The following is a 13,887-nucleotide window of genomic DNA, read 5'->3' on the forward strand; positions in this document are numbered from 1 at the left end:
AAAATTTAGCGGCAAATAGTAACATGGCATTTAGGAGAGAATTCATTTTCAATCCCAGGTCATTATTTTCAATCCTTGAATACAAAGAGGAGCACTATGCAAGTTTGAAAGATTGATGTTGCTGCTGATAAGTATCCTTTCCTTATAAAGCCCCCCTTTATTTGCCCTTGTCACCTCACATCTACAAACACAAGTAAATAAATCACATAATGGAAATCAACCACAATTCCAAAGTATATTAATAATTAAGATTAGGCATACCTACTTTTTCATCTTTGAATAGTGTGTCTCTACCATATCTGTACAGTATCATAAATGTTCTTGCCTCAATTCTTGACACCCTGTAGTGTTAGGATTTCCTACTTAGCCTTTAAACTCTTTATAGTCCCATAACTGTTGGCTTCTCCAAACTTCACCAAAGAAAAACTCGAGCAGAAGTTGCAATGCCTGCATTCATTCAAGAAGAGAAGATATTTATCAATAATTGATGTTCAAACATAGAACAATTTTATATCATAAGAATTAATTTAGTAATGCAACACAAATAAAGTTTTGAACGCTCCTTCCTAGCATATGCTTCAAAACCTGCACAAGTTACATTAACCTCAGACAGCCAACCATCAATCAAATCACAGAAAAAAAAGACATCAGAAAATGATTAGGAAGAACAAAAATGAGAACTAGATCATCTCCCTTGAGCCTGTAACAGAAATAGGAAGAGTCAAGCAGCAAAACCAAAATCAATTCACCAGATAGCATACCAATAACTCTGTTCATATGACAAACTGGAGAGAACCTGAGCCTACAGAAATCAAGGTTTTCATATGACCCTAAATAGATTTATCATATAAAAAAGGAATTGCCAAGACACAGAGTCATAGGCTTTTTCAAAATCCACTTTAAACACCAAGCAAGATTTCTTTAACCTCCTAGCCTCCTCAACAACCTCATTAGCAATGAAGACTCCATGAAGCAGCTGTCTACCCTTAACAAATGCTGACTGTCTTTCATCAATAAGGTGATTCAAGACCTTACTAAGCCTATTAGAAAGGATTTTAGCAATAATTTTGTTGACACAGCCGATGAGGGATATGGGTCTGAAATCACTAATATGCAAAATTTGTATGATTAGAGATGTAAAAATGAAAAAATTACTTCAATACAATGGAATTGGGTGACATGCATAGTATGTACTGCCCTACTATGCCATCACTACTTATTCGTAGAAAAATAAAATCATAATAGTATGCCATATTAATGAATTTGTTATGCTGCTAAATTCTCTATTGGTTCAGTTGTACCCCTAATCGTATGTTTCACCAGCCTTCCAGTCTCCGGGTATGTTATTAATAGGAACAACCCATGTTTCTTCTCCCTCTTCTTCATCACTAAACAACATCCTTAAAGACAAGGGTCCACTCGGTGGAGAGGTAGTAGTCCAGACTGCCCCATGGCTTCTATCCAGGAACTTGCACACAAAGTTTTGAGTCTGCACACAGTAAAGAAATTACTGTCATTAATTGCCATTGCTATGCATTGGCACTGTTTCCCAATGTTAAAGGGGTTGGTTATTTTCAATGCTTTCCCCCAACTAATAGTACTATAAATTTATAATTCAATTGAGATTTTGCACTTGTAATAAAAGAAAGGGATAGTTTCCAATGGTTTGGTAAAAAGCTGGGTGATTGATCTCTAGTGATTTCAATATAGCAAGATTTTGTTATTTAGTTGAAAATATAATTTAGTAAACGTTTTACCTACGTCCTTCCTACTAAAATGATCAGATTAAAAAATTGAGTTAATTCTGTCTAAAAATTTAACAAAATTGTAACTTAGTTATCACAAAACAAAGGAGTTAATTGGGAGACAGATAGTACCTCACAGAGCTGCATAACAATTATGTCTCTCCTTCCTTGTTGATACCAAATGACAAAAGCCAAGTAATATGGGTTGTTGCTGCTCTCATCTATCTTGATTGTTATGTTTTTATCTGGGTAGCTGCATGCAACACTGGAGACAGATAGAAAGATAAAAGCCTCAGTTAAGTAAAAAAAAGAAGGCAAATATTGATGCAAAATGGGTTATATGATGATGAGAGTTTTTTTATGTTACCGTCTATATTGAAATCAATATCAAGCACGCCAAGGGCTAATAGAGAAGCAGCTGCATCAGTGGTTTGAGCCATCCGGCTAAAGGCATGTTTGCCAAGAATGAAATCAGTGTTATCACTTGAAGCTTGGTCCGTTATAACTGCAGTCACACCATTTTCTGAGCAATATACACTGTTGGTACACCTCACCTATTGATTATTGACCAAAGTCCATAGTATAACTTGAGATTAATAAATTAGTTTCAAACTTTAGATACTTTTCATGAGTGATGAGTACAGAGAGCTGTTTAAGAATTACTTGTGCGAAGCAAATGGTAGAAATAATCCCATAATAATATAATATGGCATAATATGGTTATATATATGGTGCGAAGCTTATAATTAAGCATGGTTATATATATGGTATGTCTATCCATTAGTGCATAAGATTTTGCATGCCGTGCAAGTTGGTAGGTTAGGTTTCCTCCTTTCAATTCTCAAAATTACGTGGCAGAACTTAGTATGAAACAACTCCACTGCATGCCCATAACACACTGTGAAGTGAGAGTCAATGTATGACCATGAAGTGAGAGTCATATTGTTGATAAAAGGCTTTAAATACACTGTGAGTAATTTCTGTATGGTTTTTTTTAGGGTTATCATTTACTATTGCTAATTGGCGTTGCTGTGGAAGCTCTTTGATTATAGCAACTCCAGGTACGTATGTACGGTCTACTATCTTTATATGTATTATGATAGACTACTGTTTTGACATTTGTCCTAGCATTTATATACACATATACTGCTTTATTTGTTTGGTACATAAATTGTTGTATTTGTTTGACTAACTTATGTAACATGTAATGACTATGTGTCAATAGTCCTCCCCTAAAGCTATGTTTGAAATCCAGCTTGTGCTATTGACACACACACACACACACACCCCCACCCACCCACCCACCCACACACACCTACATACACACACACAAACACACAGTAACACCCACACACACACACCCACATACCCACACACACACACACACACGCAATCCCACCCACCCACCCACACACACCCACACCTACACATCCAGCTTGTGCTGTTGACACACACACACACACACCCCCACCCACCCACCAACCCCCCCCCCCCCCCCACACACACACCCCCACCCACCCACCCACACACACACACACACACACACATGCATACACACGCACACACGCACACACACCCACGCACACACACACACACACACACACACACACACACACACACACACACCCACACCCACATACACACACACACACACACAGCAACACCCACACACACCCACCCACATACCTACACACACACAATCCCACCCACCCACCCACCCACCCACCCAGACATCCAGCTTGTGCTGTTGACACACACACACACACACACACACACGAAGTTGGATGAATGAAAGTCGCATGAGCCCAGAATATGAGGATGGCGTCGAACAGTTCTTGCAATTTGCTTTAGAAAGAGGTCGACCGAAGGAAGAAGGAAAATATTTTTGTCCTTGCATCAATTGTTTGAATGGAAGACGACAATTACTCGATGACATACGAGACCATCTATTGTGTGATGGGATTAAGAAGAATTACACGACGTGGATATGGCATGGTGAAGTCACAGACATGTAGAGTGGGTCCCAAACTGAACCGTTTGATGTAGAAATGGGAGATCGATTAGAGGACATGATTCGTGACCTTGGACAAGAGTCTTTCCAGCAAGCACACGCCCCTGTGTATGAAGGATTGCAGAGTGATTCTAAGAAGCCTTTGTATGCAGGGTGCAAGAATTCCTTAACCCTGTTGTCTACTGTGTTAAGTCTGGTTAATGTCAAGGCCAGGTATGGGTGGAGTGACAAAAGTTTCACCTCACTGCTTGAGGTAGTGCACAATCTGCTTCCGGAGGACAACACCTTGCCTAAAAGTTACTATAAGGCAAAAAAAATATTGTGTCCGATGGGTATGGAGTATCAGAAGATTCATGCTTGCCCCAATGATTGCATACTGTACAGGCATGAATTCCAAGAAATGTCCAAATGCCCTATCTGTGGGACTTCACGGTACAAAGTGAAGGATGAAGAAGAAAGTAGTTCTGATGACAACTCCAACAAGGCCCCCCCAACGAAGGTTTTGTGGTATCTTCCAATCATTCCAAGGTTTAAGCGTCTTTTTTCTAATGAGGATGACACAAAAGACCTTACATGGCATGCAAATGGAAGTATTTCTGATGGAATGGTTCGTCATCTGGCTGATTGCTCGCAGTGGAAGAAGATTGATGGTTTGTATCCGGATTTCGGGAATGAGCCAAGAAATCTTAGACTTGGACTAGCCAGTGATAGAATGAATCCATATGGCACCTTAAGCACTCAACACAATTCATGGCCAGTTCTGCTAGTAATTTACAATTTGCCTCATTGGTTGTGCATGAAGCGAAAATACATGATGTTGCCTATGATAATATCGGGCCCAAGACAGCCAGGAAATGACATTGATGTTTATCTAAGTCCGTTGGTTGAAGATCTGAGAAAGTTGTGGGACGAGGGGGTTGTAGTGTTTGATACGTTTCGCAAGGAGACCTTTGAAATGCGTGCAATGCTTTTTTGTACCATTAATGACTTTCCAGCATATGAGAATCTCAGCGGTTACAGTGTTAAGGGTCATCATGCATGCCCCATCTGTGAAGAAAATACAAGTTACATACAACTTAAACATGGGAGAAAAACAGTCTACAGTAGGCATCACCGCTTTCTAACACCCAATCATCCTTACAGACGACTCAAAAAAGCTTTTAATGGAAGTCAAGAGCATGATATTGCACCGATACCGTTGACTGGTGAGCAGGTATATCAGCGGGTTCAACACCTGAATACTGTATTTGGGAAGACCCAAAAGAAGGATAAAAGTCAGAGTTGCATATGGAAGAAGAGGTCCATTTTCTTTGATCTTCCGTACTGGTGTGATCTTGACGTTAGACATTGTATTGATGTTATGCATATGGAGAAAAATGTTTGTGACAGTGTGATTGGGACGCTCCTTAACATTCAAGGCAAGACGAAGGATGGCTTGAATACCCGTCAAGATCTAGCTGATATGGCTATACGATCACAGTTGCATCCAAGGTCTGATGGGAAGAAAATTTACTTGCCCCCAGCCTGCCATACTTTGTCCAAGAAGGAGAAGATAAGTTTTTGTCAGTGTCTTCGTCGGGTGAAGGTTCCACAAGGATACTTTTCAAATATTAAGAGCCTTGTGCAGTTGAAGGAGCTTAAGCTTGTAGGGTTAAAGTCTCACGATTGTCACGTGCTCATGCAACAATTGTTAGCCGTGGCTATACGAGACATCTTGCCAAACAAAGTCAGGTTAGCGATAACTCGCTTGTGCTTTTTCTTCCATGCTATATGTAGCAAAGTCATTGATCCAGTCATGTTTGATGAGTTGGAAAATGAGGCAGCAATTATACTGTGCCAGTTGGAGATGTATTTTCCCCCTGCTTTCTTTGACATCATGATTCACTTGATTGTGCATCTGGTCAGAGAAATCAAATTTTGTGGTCCTGTTTATCTACGGTGGATGTACCCGGTTGAGCGATACATGAAGATCTTAAAAGGGTATACAAAGAATCTATATCGTCCAGAAGCATCTATTGTTGAGAGGTACATTGCAGAAGAAGCCATTGAATTTTGTTCAGAATACTTAGAGAAGGCTAAACCTGTTGGGCTTCCTGAGTCTCGGCATGATGACAGAGTGGGTGGTAAGGGTTCAAGAGGATTGCATGTGATCACTCCAAGTGTAGAAGATTTGTTACAAGCTCACTTGTATGTCTTGAACAACAGTAATGAAGTTTTGCCATACATAGTTAAGCATGAAGCTTTAGTCAAACAGAATAAACCGAAAATGTCAAAGAATTGGGTGTTGAAAAAGCATAACAAGACTTTCTGTGATTGGTTTAAAGATACAATCTTTGCAGATGAGAATGCTTCAGAAACATTAAGAAAGCTAGAAGATGGGCCTAAAAGAAATGTTATAACCTGGCAAGGATACGACATAAACAGGTATTCATTTTACACAAAAGCACAAGATGAAAAAAGTACAATGCAAAACAGCGGGGTCACCCTAAGGGCTGAATCTCAACATTTTGCAAGTGTCAATGACGCCAATCCCTGTGTAGCTTCCATCCCTTACTTTGGGTTCATTGATGAAATTTGGGAGCTTAACTATGTGAAATTTACGGTATGTGTTTTCAAATGTAAATGGGTTGACAGCAACACCGGTGTGCGCACCAATGATATAGGATTTACGTTGGTAGACCTAAAGAAACTTGGTTACCACAATGACCCTTTCATCATGGCAGAACAAGCTAGACAAGTATTTTACGTGCAAGACCCTTGTGATGAAAGGTGGTGCGTGGTTCTGCAGGGCAAAACAATTGGTGTTAATGTAGAAGATGATGATTCATACCTGGACACCTATGTTAGTCTTTTGACCGCTCAAATCACTCCTAACGTTGTCGGAGAAGAAGAAGCTGACGACGTTCATGCTAATCGAAATGATCATGATGAAGGAGAATTGATTAACATCGTCTAATATAATTTTCTGCAGAGACAGAGGTCACCAAAGCAAGTAAGTGACAGCTACATTTTTCTCTGATTGAGGCATCGGTATTTTGTTTTAGATGGTATCCTTAGGACTTCATACAACTCATGTTTGTCGCCAGTTTCATCATCCACCACCCTTTTCTTCTCTGTCCTCTCATGTTTATTGTTGTTAAACCCATATTTATGCTTTCTTCCCTTCATGTCTTGTTTTATCACAACTTTAGCTGAATCTCCTATCTTCAGGATAGTTGAATCTCCTGTCTTATTCCCCAATGACACACTTTGATGGCCTGTATCTCTTTTCTTCATATGTTCTAGTGCTTCAGCTTCATAATGCATAAAGCAATCTGAATTTCCCAGTGATCACCAAAGGCTTCTGCATCAGCATTGACACTCTCCACCCTCTTTGGTTTATGCTTCTGTGCTGCATTCCGTGCTTCCTCCTTATAAATCTCAGATTTATTAGAGGTTGCACTAGAACGATCAGCACCAATATGTGCTTCTTCCTCGTCTACCAGGTCAATATCTTTTCTTTCAACTTTTGTTTTGTAAATTATAGTGTAGTTTACAAAAGCAAAGGTGAAGCGAAAGATATTGAGCTAGTAGAGGAGGAACAAGCACGGATTGGTACTGATTCTTCTAGTGAGACCTCCAATAAATCTGAGAATTATAAGGAGGAAGCACCGAATGCAACACAGAAGCATAAACCAAAGAGGGTAGAGAGTGTCAATGCTGATGCAGAAGCCTTTGGTGATGACTGGAAAATTCAGATTACTCTATGCATTCTGAAGCTGAACCACTAGAACATACGAAGAAAAGAGATACAGGCCATCAAAGTGTGTCATTGGAGAATAAAACAGGAGATTCAACTATGCTGAAGATAGGAAATTCGGCTAAAGTTGTGATAAAACAAGACATGAAGGGAAGAAGGCATAAATATGGGTTTAACAACAACAAACGTGAGAAGGCATAGAAGAAAAGGGTGGTGGATGATGAAACTGGCGACAAACATCAGCTGGATGAAGTCCTAAGGATGCCATGTACATGTGTATTTCTGAAGATATAGTATTTATATTCCATCAAGCATACATTGACTGTCGATTACATGTAATAGACCTTTTATAACATGGTTGCCCTAAATCACAATTAAAAAGCACAACTAAATCACTTTCAGGGCACCCTTTTTTACTCTCCCAAAGTCATGGATGATGCTTTATTTCTTGCTTGGTCTTGGTTAAAAGCTAGTGAGAAAGGTTTCAATACTTTACTTAACCATTGGTCTACCAATGTTTCGGAGTCCTTTGGTTAATTTGTCTTGTCTCCTTCTGTGGTGGGGTTTTGTTGGGTTTTATGTTTTGGGAAAGTGGCACCTTGGGTGTCTTGTATCTGATTTCCTCAGTACCTCTGGTACTGTTATGTTTTATTAATAATATTATACTTTTGCCTTCCAAAAAAAAACTTATGACTGATCCTCTTTTGATTAATCCTATTTTGTATGTTGTTGTATGTTATTGTATAAAAGATCATGGGTTCTCCACTTGCCTCCACTCCTCCTCCTCCTCCTCATCCTCCTCCTCCTCCTCCTCCTCCTCCTTCTCCTCCTCTTCCTCCTTCTCCTTCGGACGCATCGGCTTCGCCGCCTGCCGTGAAGCGGACACGCAAAGCCTCACGTCTATGATCGTTGTCCACTAGACCACTTAGTGCTGAGAGACCAGTGGTGCATGTTGATCCTGCTACCGGGAAGGCCGACGGTCCCCACAGGAAGAAATTAAGAACATATTTGGGGATTGTGGCGCATGATAAGGTGGACGTCACCTACGAGAACTGGAAGGAGGTCCCTACTGCTCAGAAGGACCTGATTTGGGAGGATATTCAGGTATTTTTCTTTTCTTATTTGATTTTGTTTAATTAATAGCCAAAAAATACATTATTGTAACAAATAAACTTTATTTGATGTTGTCAGGCGGAATTTGATATCCCAGAGGCTTCTGACAGTAGGACGAAAAGGAAGTTACTGCAGACCATGGGGGAGAGATGGAGACAGTTTAAATCAAACCTCACGAGGAAATGGGCCCTTGCAGCCGATCAGGACGGTGTCGAGGACACTGTCTGTGAGAAATACGACATCAGCAAGGAAAAGTGGGCCCAGTTTTGCCAGACTCGTAGAGACCCTTCTTGGGAGGTATGTTCCTTGCCATTTAAGTTGTTTTTCAAAAAACATGATGTTGTTATACTTCATTCTACCAATTTCAATCGTTATTGTTTAATTTTTTCAGGATGTGCGCATGAAGGCACAGGCCATCCAGAAGCAGAATACTGCCCCCCACATTTTGTCTCGTGAGGGTTATGATTATTTGGAGCAGAAGCTCCTGGCTGAGAAGACGAAGAAGAAGCTGGAGGAAGTTGCACAATCAGGAAGCGTTGATGGCATCATCGACCCTCCATCCCCGATCAGACGCCACGTGAAGTGGAAGATGGCCCGCACGAAGAAAACAGGGGAGATGACGACTGAGGCCGCAAAGGAAATAGCTGAGAAGATTGTAAGTCATTTTCAACTAACCATTACAATTATATTTCAATATTTTGTGAATACCATGTACCATTGTGTGTTTTCTGTGTAGGATTCCTTCGTCCCTCATAGACGTCAGGATGTTCTCGCCGCTGCTATTGGACGTCCAGAGCACCCTGGACGTGTCCGTGCTGCTGGAGCCGGTGTCACCATCAAGGAATACTTTGGATCGGCTCCACGGACGTCCCGCAACACTTCCTCCCTGCCTCCTGACGAATTGCAGCAGCTGACCCAGCAAATCAGGGACCAGCTAGAGGAGTCCATCACAGAGAAAGTGACGAAGCAGGTCATGGCATCCTTCAGCCACATGCAGTCCCAGCTTCAGTCGCAGATGCAATCGCAGGGACTTGCAGTGCCTCCTGAGCCTCTGGTTGGTCCCTCCGGTCCTCGAATGAGCACAAAGGGGAGTGGTGTTGATCCCTCAGGAAACGATCTTGAGACCGGTGACTTTGACAGGTGCGGCTTGTACATAGAAGCAGATCCTGCCCACCTGGTTGCCATGGGGAGAGTTTATGAGGGATCCACTGTTGTTCATAACACTCCTTTGTTGTCTGGCCAAGTAAAGGTGAGTGTGGAGGAGGTTAGAGATGCAGATGCTCCAGTTCCTGTACCCACTGATGAGGTTTCCTTAGTGGGGCAGGCACTTCACACCTTCCTTGCTTGGCCGACACATCTGGTCAAGTCTTTATCACAGCAGGTACTTATTGTCCTTACTATATGTTTCTTCTTTTTAAATTAATTCATTAAGCGTGCCTCAAATTAGGCTATTTAACTTTGTTTCATGAACAGGTAGTTGTGTCTCCGGCAAAACCACCTCCGAAGCCCGATCCGGAGGTTGATGATCCGCTTTATCTTATGACATTGACCATCCTAAAGCTTTTCTTGAGGCCTTACCAGGTTAGATGGGATGCCACCGTGTTCGGGGTCTTTAATCCAAATTTCCCCCTCTACATAAAGCATGAAGACCTCTCTGAAATCGCACACGGTGGTCAATGTCTCCGCATATCAGTGTTACAGTTGTGGATTCTGTAAGTCATTTTATATTACTTTTAATTACCTAAGTTATTGCTTTCAATTCATAAATATTTAACTTTGACTTAACATAAACAGGCATCTCACTGAAACATGCATGCGAGTGGGGAATTCTGATATCTATGGATTCCTCGAGCCACAATCCATTCAGAGGTCTGGGCAATCGCAGTTTGAGTCAGAAAGTTACATAAAGAGTTGGATGTAGAGTTCACAACGCGATGTCTATCTTGGAGCCTACCTAAATCGGTAAGTCGCAAAATAACTAAATTTAATTAATGTTTACTAATGTACTAACCCATTTTAGGTTCCATTGCAGCGGACACTGGCAGATGGTGGTCATCCTGCCCAAGGAACACTTAGTTGTCTGGTTTTGTTCATTGCATAACAGGCCAGACAACTACCTTAAGGGGATTATTAATAGGTTAGTGTTCTTTTCAATACATTTGCATTGTAATACCTCAACGTACAATACTGGTTTTTACTTGTTACTCATATGGAACAGTGCTATCAAAGGTCTTGATGATGCTCTACAGCCTAAATCAAAGGCTTCTGCTAGGTGGATTGTCGTCAAAGTACGTCATTTACATAAAACTTCCACTTATATATATATTTCTTTATGTGTCTGTACACTAGTTGTTTAATTAATATCCAAATTTCATTATGTATTTAATGTAATAGACAAAAAGGAAGTACTGAGTGCGGCTACTATGTGATGCACTGGATGTCCACCATCATTTTAGGAACTTTTAGGAATAATTGGGAAGCGGTAAGTTTATTTCAAAAAAAATCGATTTATTTATAATTTGTATTACATTATTAACTTATTATGATTTATTTCATCATGCAGTATTTTAACGATCCTAGACCATTGGAGCCAGAGAGATTAAAAGCATTGCGGATCCAGTGGACACAGTTTTATTTCCGAGTTAAAGATCAGGCCTAGGATTTAGGGACATTATCTTTAGCTTTAGTTTACTTTGGTTTAACATTTTTGACATTTTCTATGTAACATGAACATTGAATTCATTTGATGATTGTTCTTTATGATAAATCAATTATTTGATGTTTATTATCATTAAAACTGCTTGAAAGCAGAATAAAATGTTTATTTGCTGTGAATTGGGCCTGAAATTGCATTTGACAGGTACAATTTTGGGTTTACTGTAAAAACAGAAAGTATATATATAAAAAAATACTTGAAAACAACATCGGTTATTAACAAAAACCGATGTCAATATGAACCTTAACATCGGTTATAATAGAAAACCGATGTTAACGTTTGTATATTAACATCAGTTATTTGTCTATAACCAATGTCAGCGTTTGTATTTTAACATCGGTCATCTGTAGATAACCGATGTCAACTCTTGTACATTAACATCGGTTAGTTATAAATAACCAATGTGAATATTTGAATATTAACATCGGTTATGTACACATAACAGATGTTATACACAAAGAAATACACCAAATAAGTGTATACATCATCAACGTTGACATCGGTTTTCTATCAAAACCGATGTTAATGGAATATATTAACATTGGTTATCGTAGGAAACCGATGTTAATGTATTATATTAACATCGGTTTTTCTAAAAAACCGATGTTAATGTAACATATTAACATCGGTTTTACTGCAAAACCGATGTCAACGTTCATCATGCGTACACTTTTTTTGTTGTTGTTCATTGTGTTTAACATCGGGTATTTAAAAAACCGATGTTGTCATATATATGTTAACATCGGTTCTACAAAACCGATGTTAACATTCATACATTCATCATCGGCACTTTCAACATCGGTTTTAGAACCGATGTAGAATGTTCTAAATAACCGATGTTGAAAGTGTATTTTCTAATAGTGAAGCCTCCATTTCAAATATGTCAATATCAGCAACTATAATATTCAAATTTTGCAGCTGAAGATCCTGACACTTCTCCTCAATATAATTCTTTTGAGTAGTCGAGTAGTTGCTTCCTGTAACCTTGCAGTTAGTGTACTTCTTGGCAATGTACAAAACCAGCGATCCCCAACCACATCCCAAATCAAGTATTGTATAGCCATCTTTCAAATTTGATCTCTTGCAGCACAGTTTCAACATCGGTTATTTAGAACATTCTACATCGAGGGTTTGCAACACGTGAAGGTCGAGAGGGTGGGGTTGTGGCCTATGCCACATAACAAAGAAACAAACCCAGCAGCTACACCAACATCTAAATTTCTGCTACACAGAGCAAAGAGGGATGTCAAACCATGAATCCCACCACTGAGATAAAAAATGAAAATGTTCTTCTCAGCATAATTAATGGCCTTCTTGTCGAGCCCATAAACAATGGCAGTCGTGGTAGACAGGTGGATAGTTTGCATCACGTTGAGCCCAGAATTGACACTAAAATCCTTGGTGGTTTGACGTTGTGGGTCATTGAAGTAAATAGGCACAAGGACAACCACATTCCTTATGGTGGTTTCTAGATATGCCTCTATGATTTCCTCCATCTTCATAAGAATAGTTGAGTGCTTAGCAGCCTGGTCCTTCACTGCAACGTTGATCAGCTGTGCTGTGTCGAGGAAAGGCACGTTGGATGGGGTAGTTTGGTGGCCTTGATTGTTGGCCATGCTTTCAACATAATTGTGTTGCTAGATGCTGACACAAGGGTACGTCATTCGCACAATGACACTGCTAGGAGGATCATCTTCTTTACTGGGCATTGGCATGTGGGGCTTGTTGTTGGCGGGTAGGTGGATGGTGGAGGAAGTGTTTGTGTTTTGGTGTTCTAGCGTTGTCGTTAGCATTGCAAAATCCGTGGAAGGCGGAGTCGGCACAATGACACTGCTAGGAGGATCATCTTCTTTACTGGGCATTGGCATGTGGGGCTTGTTGTTGGCGGGTAGGTGGATGGTGGAGGAAGTGTTTGTGTTTTGGTGTTCTAGCGTTGTCGTTAGCATTGCAAAATCCGTGGAAGGCGGAGTCGGCATGGTCTGCACAGTTTGCAGAGCCGTGGTACTGCACAAGGCTAGCAAGCGGATCCGGGTACTCTCAAAATCAATCCCAAGGGATTGAGCTGGATGTACATAAGGAGAAGGTGCGTGCTGAAATGGAAGGGATGGGTCCGACAGCGGTAGTTGTTGATGGATGGTTGTGTGGAGAGGAAACAACGGGAAGAGGTGAACCGGTGGGTGGTGTGGTCTAGCATGGTCGGAGTAAAGGGATAGGCAGCCATGAACGGCAGGTCGGACCAATTTGTTAGGAGTAGAGGGGATAGTATGCCTTAGTTCGAGGCAAGGCTCCTCCTAAAAGAGAAATAGAATTCTGAAAATAAGCTTTTACATGGTTTATTCATTATGCATGCAACCTTTCATATACTGCAACTTCCTTTACACGCTTAACCAACCTAACTAACAGGATTAACAAACTCTAACAACCTGCAACTGAACTAACTAACTCCACATAACTAATCTGCACGTGGGTTATTATACTTGGCTGGAGCGTTTTCTTCTTCCTACCAGTCTCTCAACATAAAAAAGGAAATTAATGTCTCATCTGATAAAAAATGCCACAAATT

The 13,887-nt window shown here is 40.4% G+C and overlaps 1 protein-coding gene and 1 pseudogene across 1 annotated transcript; both read right to left on the reverse strand.

Moving 5' to 3' along the window:
* Positions 1 to 1,303: 1,303 nt before the first annotated feature.
* Positions 1,304 to 12,425, reverse strand: LOC114397325 (annotated as a pseudogene).
* Positions 12,426 to 12,442: 17 nt separating this feature from the next.
* Positions 12,443 to 12,940, reverse strand: LOC114397326 (heat shock 70 kDa protein 3-like). Its single transcript, XM_028359392.1, has one exon. It carries the CDS (start codon positions 12,938 to 12,940, stop codon positions 12,443 to 12,445), a length of 498 nt encoding a protein of 165 aa, XP_028215193.1.
* Positions 12,941 to 13,887: the final 947 nt, after the last annotated feature.

The sequence above is a fragment of the Glycine soja genome, chromosome 18 (assembly GCF_004193775.1).
Source record: "Glycine soja cultivar W05 chromosome 18, ASM419377v2, whole genome shotgun sequence".
Classification (NCBI taxonomy): domain Eukaryota; kingdom Viridiplantae; phylum Streptophyta; class Magnoliopsida; order Fabales; family Fabaceae; genus Glycine; species Glycine soja.

Excerpts from the sequence above, each read along its gene's own strand:
- LOC114397326 (XM_028359392.1), bottom strand. The coding sequence starts at position 12,940 with ATGGCCAACAATCAAGGCCACCAAACTACCCCATCCAACGTGCCTTTC.